Source organism: Phyllostomus discolor, chromosome 13 (genome assembly GCF_004126475.2).
Source record: "Phyllostomus discolor isolate MPI-MPIP mPhyDis1 chromosome 13, mPhyDis1.pri.v3, whole genome shotgun sequence".
Lineage (NCBI taxonomy): Eukaryota > Metazoa > Chordata > Mammalia > Chiroptera > Phyllostomidae > Phyllostomus > Phyllostomus discolor.
In genome coordinates, this window is record NC_040915.2 from 62,632,795 (window position 1) to 62,648,282 (window position 15,488).

The 15,488-nt window shown below is 56.6% G+C and overlaps 1 protein-coding gene across 11 annotated transcripts in view; it reads right to left on the minus strand.

Moving 5' to 3' along the window:
• Positions 1-15,488, minus strand: part of ARVCF (ARVCF delta catenin family member) — a 44,981-nt gene that overhangs the window by 16,793 nt on the left and 12,700 nt on the right. For 6 of the 11 annotated variants that reach the window (XM_028527489.2, XM_028527488.2, XM_028527487.2 and 3 more), the window contains exon 3: positions 3,619-3,846. The exons of 2 other annotated variants lie outside the window; for them this stretch is intronic. In XM_028527489.2, the coding sequence (XP_028383290.1) occupies positions 3,619-3,828 (210 nt within the window). In that variant the 5' untranslated portion in view covers positions 3,829-3,846. Of the gene's footprint in view, positions 1-388; positions 538-3,618; positions 3,847-15,488 lie in introns of those variants that run through there. 3 more of the 11 variants (XM_028527492.2, XM_028527491.2, XM_028527490.2) reach the window with 1 other exon arrangement.

Genomic DNA, 15,488 nt, shown 5'->3' on the forward strand with positions numbered 1-15,488 from the left:
GGACTCCGCCTCTCTCCTGCACGGAGAGGGGTGCTCCGAAAGGCCTTCGCCCCCCACCCCTGTCGCCAGCACCTGTGCTGGGAGCTAGCCCCGGGTGCACCCACCAGGTCCCAGCCCCGCTCCCTGCGCAGGGTCTCACGGGCCAGGGCCCTCGCGCCCCGCCCCCGGAGACCTCGCGGCCCGCGCAGAGCACAGCCTCCAGCGGCGCGCCCACCCCACTGCCCCGCCCGGCCCAGCCCGACGCGCCGGTCCGGAGCGCAGACAATAGCTGCCTCCGGCCCGCGGCTCCAAGGAACAAAAGCGGGTCCTCGGAGTAAGGCCGGCGCCCCGCCCTCTGCCGCTAGTCCCGGGATCAGGCCCCATCACCCGGGACCAAGTTCCCTCCAACCTGTCTGAGTTCGGCCGGCATTGGGCCGGCTCGGGAGGCGCGAGTCGGAGGTGGGGCAGCAGCGGCTGGACCGGGCTCGGCTCCGACGCCTCGACCGCTCCAGCTCCAGCTCCGCGGACTCGCTCCCCGCGGGGGCGGATCTGGCAGCGGTCACGGCGACCAGCCAATCGGGCGGGGCCGCGCCCAGGCGGGGCGGGCCTGGGCGGGGCCCGGTGGGCGGGGCGGGTGGGAGGCAAGATCTACAGCCAGGGCGAGTCAGGGTCTCTTCTTCAACAGGTCTGGGCTTCTCGTCCCTCCCCCGCACCCTCCTTCCCCGCGGGGGTGATATATTTCCTGTCCAGGGGTTTGGGCCCAGTCCTTCTCCAGCTTCGGTTTTCCCCCAGTAAAAGAGCTCATAGGTCTTTTCCCCTGTAGAGTTGGGGAAACAATTCTGGCAGTGCAGGGTTTAGTGTAGCCAAGGACAGAGTGCAAGGCCATCTCAAGGGCACAGGTTGCCCATCCGGGCTGCGACTCAGTTTCCCCTTGCTGTGAAATGGGGGCCGATGGAACAGTAGTTACTATGATAACAGCGCTAACGGCGCTGCAAGTTGTCTCAGATCCGGCTCCAGGCCCCTGCCCATTCCGAGAAAGGCCCCCCAAGTAAGTGTCCCCACAGGGCTCAACACACATGGCAAACGGACCTGCACTGACCCACTTTATCTTAGGCCTTCCCCCTCAAGACACAGGCCCAGGATCCCTCTGAAGAGTGTCAGAGCAGATCAAAGGGAGGGGAAAACTGTTTAGTGACCCTGCGTGAAAACTTATAGGCTGAGCTGTGTCAGACCCTCTTTCTTCCATGCCTTTGACCTATTGGGAAGTGGCAAGCGGTGGGAGGCGGGTGGACAGGGTTGGTGTGGTTCAGAGTGGCTGGTTAATCAGAATGCACTACCCACTCCTTCCAGAAGCCTGGTGAGAAGGTGCAGTCTCTGCTGGAAAGAAATGTAGACAAGGGAAGGGCTGGGCTAGGCCACCCTTTGAGTCACACCCCACAAAAACAAGCTCTTGCATTATGATCAAGGTAACTAGGCTCTGAGAGGAACAGAGCCAGGGCCAGCCTGCCTCCTATCTGTTTTTCCAGCAGAGAAAACTGAGCCACCTCAGGGCCTCTCTTCTTCCACAGCATGCTGTGTACACCACCACACAGCCAGCATGCTCAAGCACTCTGGGTGTCTACTGCATGTCTCTCTGAGCCTCAGTTTTACCACCTGCACAGGGGTGAGCTGACCTGACCACTGGCCCCCTGTATCATCTATCCAGGGTGGCCCTTGGTAGAGCAAAGCAGGGGGACTGGACCGCTGCCCTAAGGGAACTTGGCCTGGATGCTTACCCTGCATTCATTTCTGTATTCTCCCAAATTCCACCAGCTGCTAGTGCCCCGGCCCAAGGCTGAATAGATCCCTAGGGCATCCTCCCACCCCACCCCCCACACACAGCACTGGGTGAGGGCCAGCTCTGCTTAAACCAAGGGAGGAGGGAATCCTTCCTGCTGGAGTGTGAAAGGGCAGGCAGCCAGGACTGTGGAGCAGCCTAGGGGGCAGGGGGCCATAGCAGAAGTAGCCCCTGGTCTCTCAACCCCCTAGCTCCAGCTACCTGTCTTGCCACCAGCTCCCAAGCTGTGCAGAACCTGGCTCTGATCCTGAGGACCAGCTCCAAGTAGCCCTGTGGCTCAGCAGGTAGGTCACCAGGCAACTCACACTGTGATGGGTCTGGAAAGCAGGTTTGACATTGAGGCTGCCAGGCCTGGACAGTCAGATGTGAACCCACCTCCCTGCCCTGTCAGTCTAGCCACCACCCCGGGAACACATGCTCCTATCTCAGACTGGGAAGATCATCTCCTCCCAAGAGAAAGAAAATCAAGGGCAGTCTGGGAAAGCCTCGGATGGGGAGGGGTGGTGGGGAAAGAGGGACAGTGGCCTGAGGTCTTCCCTCCACAGCCCCCAGGAAGCCAGGGCAGCTCCAGGCCATGGGAACATCTTCCCTCCAGGGGCATCAACCCTTGGCAGTGCCTTCTGGGCTAAAGGGTCAAAAAGCTTTTTCCGGCCAGGGAGGGCTGGATAGAGCGTCTGGCGCCTGAGGGGTGGCCTCAGGGTCATCAGCTGTTGCTGTCCTCATGTGGCCCAGCTGGGCTCTTCTGCTCCCTCTCGAGTTTGGAGGTACAGGCCTCACCTTTGGAAGGCTCAGCAAGACCAGGGAAGGGAGGGTGTGCATGTGCTTGGGGACACATGGAGAGGAGCTCTGGCTGCCAAGTTTAGGAGAACACCCCTGCTGCCCTGCCCAGGGGACTAAGGAGCCCACTGGGAGGGCCCTCCAGTGTCACTACATGGAAATCAGGGGAATCAGCAGACCTCTGCCCCCTACGCCTCTGAGCCTGATGGTGAGGAAGGGCCACAGTGGGAGGCCTGCAGGGTAGACCCCCACCCAGGGACCCTACCCTCAGCTTCCCCCAAATCCCTGGGACAGCTCCATCCTTGCCTGTCCCCTACCCGTGCCTCAGTTAATAATGGAAACCAAAATAACTGCACCAAACTCCAGGATTCCCACATTTCCCTGTCTTGCTCCTACCATCCGTCGAGCAAGGTGCTTTTGTCACTCATCTGCAGGGTAGACACTGGGGCACAGTGGGAGATGGGAGGAGGCCAGGTGGACTAAATCCTGAGCATGTACCCCAACTTCAGAGTTCTCAGGGCCTGGCCACCAAGCAAACAGGTTTCCACACCTCCTAGGGGCTGATCAGGAGCCCGAGCCAGTGGAGAAACTGAGCTCCCAGGTCACCCTCTGAGCTGCAGGCAGAACCCTGGGCCTTGCTTGAGCCTCCCACTGGGGCTGACCCGTTGATGCATGCTATGAAGAACACCACGGCAGGGAGATTCCAGGGCTGGCAAAACCGTCAGTGTCACCATGCTGACCACTGAGCCACCCAAGACAGACCCTGTCCAGCTGCCTGGGTCCTGAAGTCTCACTCAAGTGGAGGGTGCTGTTCTGAGGGTCAGGTTGTGTCTGGCCCCTTCATCACATGGTGCCCTGCACACCCAAGTAGGATTTCTAGTCTGTTTGGGATCCTACTTTTCTCTCCTCAGAGACCCCAGGAGGTCTTGTAATAAGCCAATGCATGCTGGCTTGTGGCCCACCAGGGCCCCTTGATTGTTTTCCCACTTGGCCGTTTTCCCCTTCCTGTGTCACTGGGCTGTTACCTGCAAGACCAGCTGTTGCCAAGCCATCGGCAGGGGCTGCCCACTGCCCACGCCACCACTGCCCACACCAGGCTGCTGGGCACGCTCCAGCTGCAGGGCAACATGGCGCCGCTCCTGCTCTAGCGCCCATGTCAGCCGCTCGAAGCGAGCTTCCTGCTCCTTCACCGAGGCCAGGATGCTGGCAGCCGAGTGCACGTTGCAGTCCTCCATGGCTGGGATGCCTGCTGGCTGCAGGCAAAGCAGAACAAGGTCAAAGTCGGGCCAAGGCAGAGGCCTAGAGAGGCCACCATGGGCCCCCTGCCTACCCCACTCACAAATCATACAACTCACTCCCAGACTGGAGCATCCAGCTCTCCAGAGAGAAGCCACATTGATTAAATTCTAAATTAAAAGCCATTAATCTGAGGCTGGCCGGAAGCAGCTGGCTCCTTCCCTGCGGGGTGTGGGGATCTGACCCAATCTTCCCCGCTGCCTGGCAGGCCCAGCAGAACCATGGACTACGGGGGTCCCCGAGCCCCCTGGGAAGGGAAGGGAAGGAAGAGCTTGGTGTAACCAACACTCAGACCTCCCAGGCCCTCTGCTGCCCGCTGCACATGCCAGCTCAGCACAATCTCATAGGACATCCCAGACTCATTGAGGTGAATTCTGGGACGGGACCCAGAGAGGGCAGGGGACCTGTCCATGGCCACACAGCTGGTGTGGCAGAGTGCCTGCATCAGTGAGCAGGGAGTGAGGTATCACTCCACAGCTGCCAGAGTACCCAGGACACCCAGGCAGGCACAGGGGTGTCACCTGCCTATAGGCCAGTGGTCTGGGCTCCATCCACAGCTACGTTGGCAGAAACAAGGGTGACGTCTACCCACACCACAGAGTGAAAACCGCACACAGCCTGAGTGCAACTCTGTGCCTGAAAATGGCCCACGCTGGACATCGGATCCAGAGGGAGCCTGAGGTCAGGGGCCCCGTCTCCCCAGGCCCAGTGTGCCGTTGGTCTGGGTCCCGGTCCAGTGCTTCCCCTGCAGGTTCCAGGGAATCTGGTGGGGGTGGCGGGGCTTGGCAGCTGCAATGACGAGCCAGTGCTTTTCCTCGCCGCTGCTCCCTGGCTGCTCAGTGTGTTTGTTTTTCATGGGCAAAAAGAAGCAGGAGGAGTATTTGGAGTTCACATCCAGCCGCACGGCAGCGTGTGGGGGTGCAGGCCATGTGACCACACTGCCAGGCACTCTGGTATGCCTCATGGTGCAAACTGCTGCTCGGGGCCTCCTCCTGGCCCCTGCCTCCTCCGCCCACGTAGGGCCTGAGTTTAGAGACACAGCACAGTGGGCAGCACCTGAGGAGCTCCAGCTCTTCAAGGCTGCAAGGGCAGAGCCCCATGGAGGAAGGGTCAGTGCTAGGTTTGGTCACACCAATGGTGGCTGGGCCAGGCACACTCTTGGGAGTGTGGGTTCACCTTGAGTTGAAAGGACATCACAGAGTCCAGTCCACTGTGACACCTAGGGAAACCGAGGCCCAGAGAGGAAAAGAGGCCAGTGTTGGTCCCAGAAGCTGCTCTTCATTTCCCCAGCACCGGTCACACAGATAAACTGTCAGCATGACCTAGAGGAGGGGCAGTGAGGTCAGCACAGTGGGAAGAATGAACTGAACTCCTGCTGGGAGAGGTCCTGGCACCCACAGAGAGGTGGGGGTGCAGTTGGCAAGATGTCAACCAGGTCCTCTGGCCAGTAGGGAGTAAGGGACAAGCAGCATAGTGTGTACAGTGTGGGCACGCAGCCTCATGTACACCCACCACTGCCTGTGCAGGGATCCCAGACACACCTGTATGTGGTGGCCACCAGGCCTTGAGCACGGATCAGCTAAACCTGGCTGCCCTCAGCTGTGAGGCCCTTCCTCCCTGGAGGGCAGCACAGGTCAGGCTTCAGCCAGCTTTGACTGTACAGGACAGTCAAAGCTAAGCCTCGAGGCCCTGGGCATCTCTGCTGGGACCAAGGCCACTCGTATGAGGGGAAAGTGTGCCTGGGAGGCGATGGTCAGGACCCATGGGACAGGGGTTGGCCTCATGGCCAGGGCCCTCCCTCCTGCAGAGACATGAGTTGCTGACTGACCTCAAGCTTCCCCTCCCCCGCCCCAGCAGGACCAGGTCTGCACTGCAGATCCTGGGGTCAGCAGGCAAGGGAGCAGCCTTAGCCTCTAGCCTCCCTGGCCTAGGCCCTCCAGTGTGCCCCGCCCAGCTCTGGGGTCTAAGGAGCCCCCTGAAAGAGGCCCACTAGCTCTGGCTGGGGTCTGGCCAGGGGCCCAGAATTCTGAGGCTATAGTGAGAAGGTGGCCAAACCTCACACTGACCTTTCCATTGCTCAGTTCTCTCAGCTGGAGCTAAATGACTGTGTGTCTCCCAGGTGACACCCTCAAATGCCAGCCAGCTTGAGGGTGTAGTGCCCCGCAGCCCCCGCAGGAGAACAGAGACTCCAAGTCCTGGGCAAGCGCCCTCTGCTCTAGTCTGAGGGTGCACCCCTCTGCCTGTGAGGGTGCCAAACCTTGCAGACTGCAGCCTCGTCACCTTGGTGGCCTCAAGGGCAGCCCTGGCATGCGCAGGAGACTGGGGGCATCCAGTAACCAGGCCCATTCTGCTGACACAGCAGCTTCCCCAGGTCCCAGGTGTACAGGAGCACGTGTGGGCACAGGTGACCCAGGCCATCGCCCCAGAGGCAGCTTTTCTGAGGGTAACTCAAAATGCTAGTTTTATATTAGAATACTAAATATGTAATGACATGAAAGGCAAAATGTGCATGAATTTTAAGATCGACCATGAGACTTCAAAGATGTTTTCCCAAGCCCGGCCCTGGGGTAGGGCCTGATCCTAGGTAGCAGTGGGCACCAGACTCACTCCTGCTGTACCCCAGGTGGCTCTGGAGGCAGGCAGGGAGGTGCCACACTGTGAGGCCTTGGCCAAGCCTCGCTGGCCTTCCTGGCTGATGTCGTCATGGCCACTGCTCTCCTGGGAAGGACTCTGCCTGCACTGCCTGTGGGGCAAACCCATCCCCACCCCCACCCCAACCCCAGCCACCACCTTCGCAAGTCACTTTTCCCCACAGGCGCCAGCCTGCCCGTGGAGTGGAGGTAATTTAGCAAGAAGACAGGAACAAACATGCCGCCCAGAGACAGTCTTGCCTGTCTCGGGGAAGGAGTGGTGGTACTCAACCTGGGGAGAGCCTGTCCAGATTTGGGTACCCAGGAGTGAACCCGGGTGGAAGGACTGGTGGGTGGGTAGAGCGATGCAAGTACAGAGGCCAGATGCCAGGGGAAATGAATGGCCGAGTGAGTGGACATGTGGGTTGCAGAATAAGTAGGTCGTTGTATGAGAGGATGGGGTAGATGGGTGGCTGGCTGGATAGGTGGATACTAGGTGGTCAGTGAGTAGATAAAAGCATGGGTGCAGGAATGGGAGGCTGGCCGGAGAATTGAGTAAATGGACAGGTAGGCAGATGAATGCGTGGGCAGATGGGCAAGAACGAGGCTCTGAAACACCCCTGGGAGAAGGGAGCCCAGCTTCCAAGCCTTCTGGGCACAACTATAGACAACACACTCCATCGGGAACGAGAAGGCGCTATCAGAGGGACTCGGGGGAAGACGCTGATCCTCCCTCCAGAACCTAAGCCCACATTTGACGTCTTTCTGCTAACCCAGACATTCCTGCTCACAGGGAGTACAGCCAAACCCTGCTCCAGAAAATCAAATTATGGAGCCTGAGTCCAATCTGGGTGGAGGAATTAAAGGAATTTCCTAAGGGTCAGGCCAGCAGGGGGGGTAGGCAGGAGGCTTGGGCTCCAATCCTGACCCCTCACTGGCCATCTGTCAGCACACTGCCTGCTGCCCCTGTCCACCCTGGGGGGAGACAGGGGACTGGCCAGAGGCTGAACCTTCCCCACCCCCACAGCCCCACCCACCTAGATGGGGAAGAAGCCGTGAGAGCAGGAGCAGAAGCAGAAGGGCAGAACCCAGGTTGGTGGCACTGTGTCCCCTCTGCCTGAGGGTGTCACCGCTCCATCTCAGCACTGCCAGCATGATGGGGACTTGATCCCTGCTCCTCTGGCCAGATCTTGTGTAGGGCCCCCTACTGTGGTTCTAGCCACAGGGGTGGCTTCTGTCCAATCAACACACACTGCGCCGAGGCTGGAGGCCTGGGGCACAGGCCCCAGAAATGGAGCAGGAGGCCTGGGGCACGTGGTTCACACAGGGCGGAGTCCTTGTCAGTCTTTCTGTCCCAGCCAGCACCACTGGGTCACTCACAGTCGGTGTGAGACCTCGGGTGCCTGGGTGGGAGGAGGCTGTTCTCAATCTTAAAGCACTGGAAGGAACTGCTGAGGGAAGACGGACTGGCTTGGCTTTGTGAGAATGAAACATTTCTGCATGTCCAAAATAAGAGTCGTGTATTGTGGTTATAGGTTGTTTGTTTGTTTTTTTTTAAGAGACAGCATTTACAGTAGCACATGTGTAGAACATTTCAGACAAAAGACAATGAGTTTACTTCTAGACTGTGACGTCATCATGGCGGAAGCTGGGAGGGGTACATGGGGATGTGTCACACTAGCTTCTCTACCTCTGCGTGTTTGTAATTTCCCCTAATGGAAAGTAGGAGAAAAAGACACAAAGACAACCAAAAGACAATTGACACATTGGGATCAAGTCTTTGCAATATCCAGTAGCAAAGTGATATCCTTTGTCTATAAAGTGCTCTTATAAATCAATTAGAAAAACCAAAACCCCAACTTAAAGTAGGTGATGGTTATGAACACGGGATGTGGCCAGAGAGACAAGAGGCAATGAGCATGGAGATAGCTGTGCGCAAAAGTATGGGCACCGAGAAGAGGACCGGAGGGAACCATCTCAGGCTGCAGCGGCTCTGGGCCCCCAGGGGCCCGTGCCAGTGTTCTAGGAGGAGCATGAGCTCCTGCTATAATCAGACCCTAAGGAAGAAATGGGGAAAACAGACCCAGTGAGCGAGAAAGCTGAGGAACTCAGCTCCCTGGGGGCCTGGGCGGGGCTGAGCCGCACCAACAGCTGCCCAGGGAAGCAGCAGGATTTTCAGGGAGCTGGGAGAGCCGTCATTGCATTCAGCCAGGAAATTAGATTTCCCCAGCAGAGGAGGCGCCCCCACTGCATTGGACCATGCACCATGGGGGTTGGGGGAGCAGAGACGGCCCCTCAGGGACCTCCTTCTGCCCTAAAGCTGTCCATGCGGACCCACAGCAGCACACGTCCCATGACCACATGGAGGACGACTCCCACGTACGGGGAGAGTGGTCTGGGGAGTCCCCCTGAGGGTTCTTGCCCTGTGCTAATGGGGCACCCTAGGTCAAGCACTGGTCAGCCCCAGGGCACGGGGGCCACTTGGCAGATGATCCAGAAGGACCAGGAGCTGTAAGGGAGGGCCTAAAGCGGGAAGTTTGGGGTCAGATCCCAGCAGGGACACTTCTGGGGACCTAGGGAACCTGAGGTCTGAGGAGCTAAGAGCCTGGGCGGGGGCTGGGGCTGGGGAGAGGCCAGGTGACTGCGGGTCAGATGTCGCAACAGCATGCAGGGGCAGGTAAGCATCCCAGCTGCTGCCCCTCCTCGGTGGGAGGCCCGAGCCACAGAGCACTGTGCCAGAGCCCCCTAAAGGGTCTGAGCCTGAGAGTCCCACTGGGGCAGGTCACAGAATGTGCTTCCTGTGCCAGATGTGGCCCCCTCAAGTCTCCCTGGTTCCCTGAGACCCACCTGTCGCCCCCTCCCTCCTGCCACTGACTCAGATTGCATCTGCAGCTAATTCCTGAGGCTGTGCCTCACAGGCTCCAAGTGTGGGTACAGGCAACAAGGACCCACCATCTCTGTGGTCCCTGCAGCAGCCGGCCCAGGGGCACCTCAAGGGCCCAGGGCTGGGGAGTCGTGGTGCTCCAGGTAGAGAGGGTTGGGGGCTGGCAGTCACTGTCCTCTTTCCATCTGCGCTGATAGCCCACCACTCCAGTCCCAACCATGAGAAGAGAGCTTGGGGCAGAAGGGAGGGGTGAACCCCATGGTGCCCCACTGTGTGGGATAGCTGGCTCCTGCTTCCATTGCTTCCCCCACAAGACACCCAGCCTGCAGGGAGGGTGCCCCATGTGGCTCCCCCAGGCCCTCCAGCAGGGTCCTGTTCACCACCCCCCCATCTCAGGAAGAGAACAATGTGGGGGGGGGGGTCAGTTATGAGGGCCCAGGCTCAGAGACCCACCCTGACACACTCTGGGGTGAACACAGGGACCCAGGCATTCCCGAGGGGCCTGAGGCCACAGCCAGGCTGGGGCCAAACCCAAGCAGATCCAAAAGCAACCAGGGCCTGGGAGCTGAGCCTCTACTGAGGGGGCCACAGGATCCCTGAGATCCTCTGATGGCTCCACTGAGGCACAGCTGGGACAGCTGTCTAGCCAGGCTGAGGGCCAAAGCCAGGCAGCGCAGCCGTTACCCACACTGGCCACTGGCCTGTGCACACCAGTGCCCTCTGCCTGGAATGCCCCTGTCCCTCGGCACGGTGGACCCCCTTCTTCCAGGCCCCTCTGTCACTATGGCAACACCCAGGCTTCTCTGGGAGGGACAGAGCCTCTTTGTGGTGGTACAAAGCCTCTTTGAGGGGCAATGGGGTTACAGCCCCTGGGAGCCTGTGGCCAATAAGCCTCTAGGGGGGTGAGACAGGGCCCCTCAATCCATTGCCCCCCATTATAGAGCCAAGGAAGCTGGGGCAGGAGAGTCTGAGGGGTAGGGGCTGCCCCCGCCCCACCACAGCCACCTGCACTGACCGTCTGTGGAAGGATCCCTGGGAAGAGCCCCATGGCCCCGGGAAGAGGCTGTCTGCTGCAGGCTAGAGGACTGCCCACTGTCTTCGCCATGGTTGTGACAAGCAGTGCATGCTGCCTAGATCAGTGGAAGAAGGCATCGGCAGCAGGGAAACTCCCACCTCACTGCAAACCAGGCAGAGGACCCAGTAGGAACTGGGGATAGGAAGTCCTTGGTGCCGGCAAGTAGGGTAGGCTGGCCAGATGGCAGGAGGTCTGGGACCGCGCATGGTGTCTGTCCCTCCCCTCCACTCCCACCCCCACCAGTTCACTGCCCCTAGCTTCTCTGGCCTGGCTTCCCCTGCTATCGAAGTCCCCACCTTTGCCTGCCTGCCCTCAGGAGAATTCCACCAGCCACGCTATGTGGCCTGGGGCAGACTTACTGCAGCCACAAACTTGGGACACGCTTGGACAAAAGGGAGCCTTGCTGTGGCCTGGCTTACTCCAGAGTTGGGGAGAAGGGACTCTGTGGGCAATGTAGGTCCAGGACACAGTGACAGGCACCCAACATGGAGTCTCCACCCCAGTGTGTCTGTCCTGTGTGTACCCCAGCTCCACAGTCAGGGAAGCACACCCCAGCAGGTTCCCTGCCAGCCCCTCCAGCCCTGGAGGTGGCCCCAGCCATGGAGCCCCGCCCTGTCCTAGCCAGCACGTACTTCCCACCCTGACTGCTGCTGACCAGGCACTTGGCAGTGCCCCTGCATGTCAGGCCCCTGCTGGGCCAGCCCTCCCCAAGTGACCTCAGTCTGACGCACTGCAGCTTTGCTCACTAAGTGCCTGGGGTGGGGGATCACAGACCCAGGCAGCAGCATGAAGCGGTAATGACCTCAGGACAGACTCATCCCTTTGTGAACAGATCCATACAGGTCCCAGGGAGGGGGACATGGGGCAGCCCTGACACAGCAGTGGCCCTGCCAGACAGCAAGCGTCCCTGTACCCCCACGTTGGCCCCTACTTCACCCTCCTGGGTGGCCTTCCCATCAGCTAGCTGCTGACACTTTCAGGCGGCTGGACATGCTCGCACAGACATTATCAGCAATACCCGGTCAATCCTCCCCACAGCCCTGGGAGGGAGGGGGTGGCTGTGGGGACCCCAACGTAGCCCAGCCTGGAGCCTTGCCATCCAGGGAGTTGGCACCTGGGCTCAGCTGAATCCCCCACAGTTCCAGGAGAAGGTTCTCTGGGAAGAGTGAGATGCATGGGGAAATTACCCTCATTCCCTCCTTAGGGAACAACCCTGGGGACCGGAGCAGGGAGGCCCCACTTGGCTTCACTTACAAGTCACTCACAGCAGTGAAGGGGACAGGGCCTACAAGTGGCGAGGGTGTCAGGAACACCCTCCGGCTGCTGTGGGCGGAGGCAGAGCGGCTGTGGCTGCCCGGTTCTGGATGGGTCAGAGGTGGGCTCGCCCTAGGGAGGGAGGTCCCCGACCCTTCCAGTCTTGCTCCTAGATTGCCGCATCAAAGGGCTAAGTCCCCTCTGGTCTGCCCTTGCCCAGGGTCGCAAGTGGCCTCTGGCCAGCTCTGGCTCCTCAGAGGGCCCCCCAAGGACACCTCTTTCCTCCCAGAAACTGAGCTGTGTGCCAACCTTGCTGCTCCCAACCCCTCTCCTCTGTCTGGGAGCCAGCTCTGCTGCTCCTGAAGCTGAGTGCCCATGGCAACAAGGCCAGACACCACCAACCTCCGGCAAGCAGTGAAGTCCTGTCTTTCATATGCAAATGACCCAGTGGGACTGGGCGGGGGCTCCACCCCACCCCCACTCAGCACAGACTTTAGGCCCTACACTGTCCCAGTCTGGTGCCCCCAACCCACACACATATACTACAAGAGCCTGCTGGGAACCAAGCTTGTCTGTGGCTGGCCACAAGGAGGAAGAAATACTGCAGAAGCCTTGCCGACTGTTTTGGGACTTCCTAAAACCCACCTGCAGCACATGCGTGCAGCCACCCACACAATCATGCATATATATGCATACATAGATCTGCTTTGTGTCCAGCCCAGTCTACACGGAGGTCTGTCTGTGACAGGTGGGGTGGCTGGGCATGCACAGACCTCCTGCAGCACCCCAGCACCCCAGGCAGAGCCTGCTGCCCTTGGGGGACCTGAGAGAACTGCCAAATATGTTTATTAGCACAGATATTGGGGAATAGCTGATATGTGTCTTCAAAAGGTTAAAGACAGAATTGAACTGATGAACTGGGAATAGACCATAATGAAAAGGAACGATCATAAATGAGGAGGATCCTGTAGAGATAGATGTACAGGAAAGCACGGCAGAGGCAGCAAACAGCAGACAGGGCCCAGCAGAAAACCAGGATACAGTGAGGTGGCAGAGAGCAAGCTCGAGGCGGCCCTTCCAAACCAGCAGAGAATGACAAAGAGTGGATGAAAGAGGAAAGACAGGAGATGTAAAAAAGCGAGTCCTGGGCTAAGCTTCGACATAACAGGAATTCTCCGAGGGAGAAAAAATAGACGTGGGACCCAAAGAAAAGGTCAGAAACTGCCCTCAACAGCGAAGGCCTCTGGCGGGGAGGTCATTGTCCAGGTCGGAATTTGAGCCTTCTGTCCAGAAAACAAGCTGAGAAAGCTGGGGACGTGTCTTTTCCCAGAGTTTCACAATTCGCTCTTTTCAGCTGATGTTTCGTTGGACTTCTTAAACACGTGGTGCCCACTCTGCGTGTGGGAAGGAGGCCTGCCTAGCTTGACGTCCCAGCCCACTATGAGGTCTGGGTTCACATCCCCCATCAGGCTGTCCGCAGCCTGGACACCGTCCGGACATCCATGGGTGTCGGCTGCGGCAGCCACTGCCCACTCATCGCCTCTCATGTTGCACACACTCTTTTTTTAGGTAAGAATAGCTGACAGCTTTGTTAAAACAAACAAAAATACTGCACCTCCTTAACTCGGGACCTCTATTAAACTAATTATATTAAGGAGATATCGTGGGGAAGTTTCCAGATGTTCAGAGTCACGATTTGCTGTTCACACGGTCAATTTTTCTCTGGGAGGAAACAAATATGGCTCACCAGGACCATGGACTACAGCTTTATGAGCCAGAACAAGTGAAAACATCCGGAATCCAAACGGCCTGGCCAAGCCAAGGGCATCTTTGGGGCACCACAAGCAGGGGATCCAGGCAACGCCCCTCAGGGAACAAGGGCTGCGAGAGGTCGAACTGCATTTTCCAGCAATACAGGGTGGGGCAAACGTAGGTTTACAGTTGTTCGCATGGGAAATACAGTCACTGATAAATAATAGGTTCTCTGTTCTGCGTCCTCACAACTGTGAACCTACGTTTGCCCCACCCTGTGATACTGACATTCTGCGTGCCTTCAGGTGGCTTCAGGTGTCTGCAGGCATCCTCTGCCTGCGGTCCCTCGGGAGCATCTTTACCATCTCGGGAAACCTGCGGCTCTGCGGACTGAAGACTGCGAGGGAGTAGGTGTGAATACGTGATTCCTAAAACAAAGCACAACCAATCTGAACACACACACACACACACACACACACACAAATACCTGAGGTGATGGATGTGTTAATTAACTAGGCGGGGTAAACCCTTCCACAACGTACATCCATATCATTCACCACTATGTACACATTAAATTATCTCACAATTTTGTCAATTATACTCAATAAAGCTGAAAAAAAGGAGAGCAAAGGGATATTTTACCTGCCTGCATTTTACAAATTTGGTTGCTTAAACATAATCTTGAAAAATGTCAGAAGAAACCCACACTTGTGTTCAGTATATTTTTCTTGTGTAATATCGTATTCCTCTGTCCCCCTTGTACATATACTAGTCTTAAATGAAAAGATTATAGACTATTCTGAACAATTATACACCAACAAATTCAATAGCCTAGATGAAATTGATAAATTTCTAAAAACAGAATCTACCCAAACTGATCCAGGAAGAAACAGAAAATTGAGCAGAGAGACCTCTAACTAGTTAGGAGATTAAATTAGTAATCACAGCCTCCTAACAAAGCAAGAGCCAGGCCCAGATGGCTTCACTGGCGAATTCTACCAAATACTGAAAGAAGAATTAACATCAATCTTCTTCAAACTGTTTCCAAAAACTGAAGAAAAGGGAATACTTACTAACTCATTCTATGAGGCCAGCATTACCTTGATACCAAAGCCACAATAGAAAACTGTGGGCTAGTATCTCTTATGAACATTAATGTAAAAATTCTCAACACAACACTAGCTAACTGAACTCAGTGGCATATTAAAAAAACTTGTACACCATGGCCAAGTGGGACTGAGTCTGAAATGCAAGGATATGAGTTGATAATCAACAAAATGAACCACCTTAACAGAATGATGAAAAAAATCATTTCGATAGATGTACAAAAAGCAGTGGACAAAATGCAAAACTCTTTCATGATAAAGAACATATAAAAAGATCGAGGAATGGAAAGGAACTCTCTCAACATAACAAAGATCATGTATGGAAAGCGACATCATACTACACATGCTACATATCATACTACATACACGCCACCGCTGACACCAGACTCAGCAGTGAACGACTCCAAGCTTTTCTCCCAAGACCAGGAAAAGGAGCAGGTTCCTGGTCTCGCCACTTCTATTCAGTGCAGCACTAGAAGTTCTAGTTAGAGCAACTAGGCAAAAGGGGGAAAAAGTAAGTAAGTAAGTAAGTAAGTAAGTAAATAAATAATGGTATCCAAATTGGAAAGGAAAATTACATTATTTGTTTGCAGACAACATGATCTTATAGTCAGAGAATCCCAAAGATTTCATAAAAAACTCAGAACTAATAAACAAGATAAGTAAACTTGCAGAGTACAAAAATTTATAAACAGAAATCAGTTATATTAACAATGAACAATGCAAACAAGAAACTAAGAAAGTTATTTCATTTAGAATAGCATCGAAAAGAATAAAAAAGAGCCCTGGCTCAGTGGACTGAGTGCCAGCCTGAGAACCAAAAGGTCACCAGTTCAATTCCCAGTCAGGGCACATGCCCGGGTTACAGGCCAGGTCCCCGGTGGGAGGGCGTGTGAGA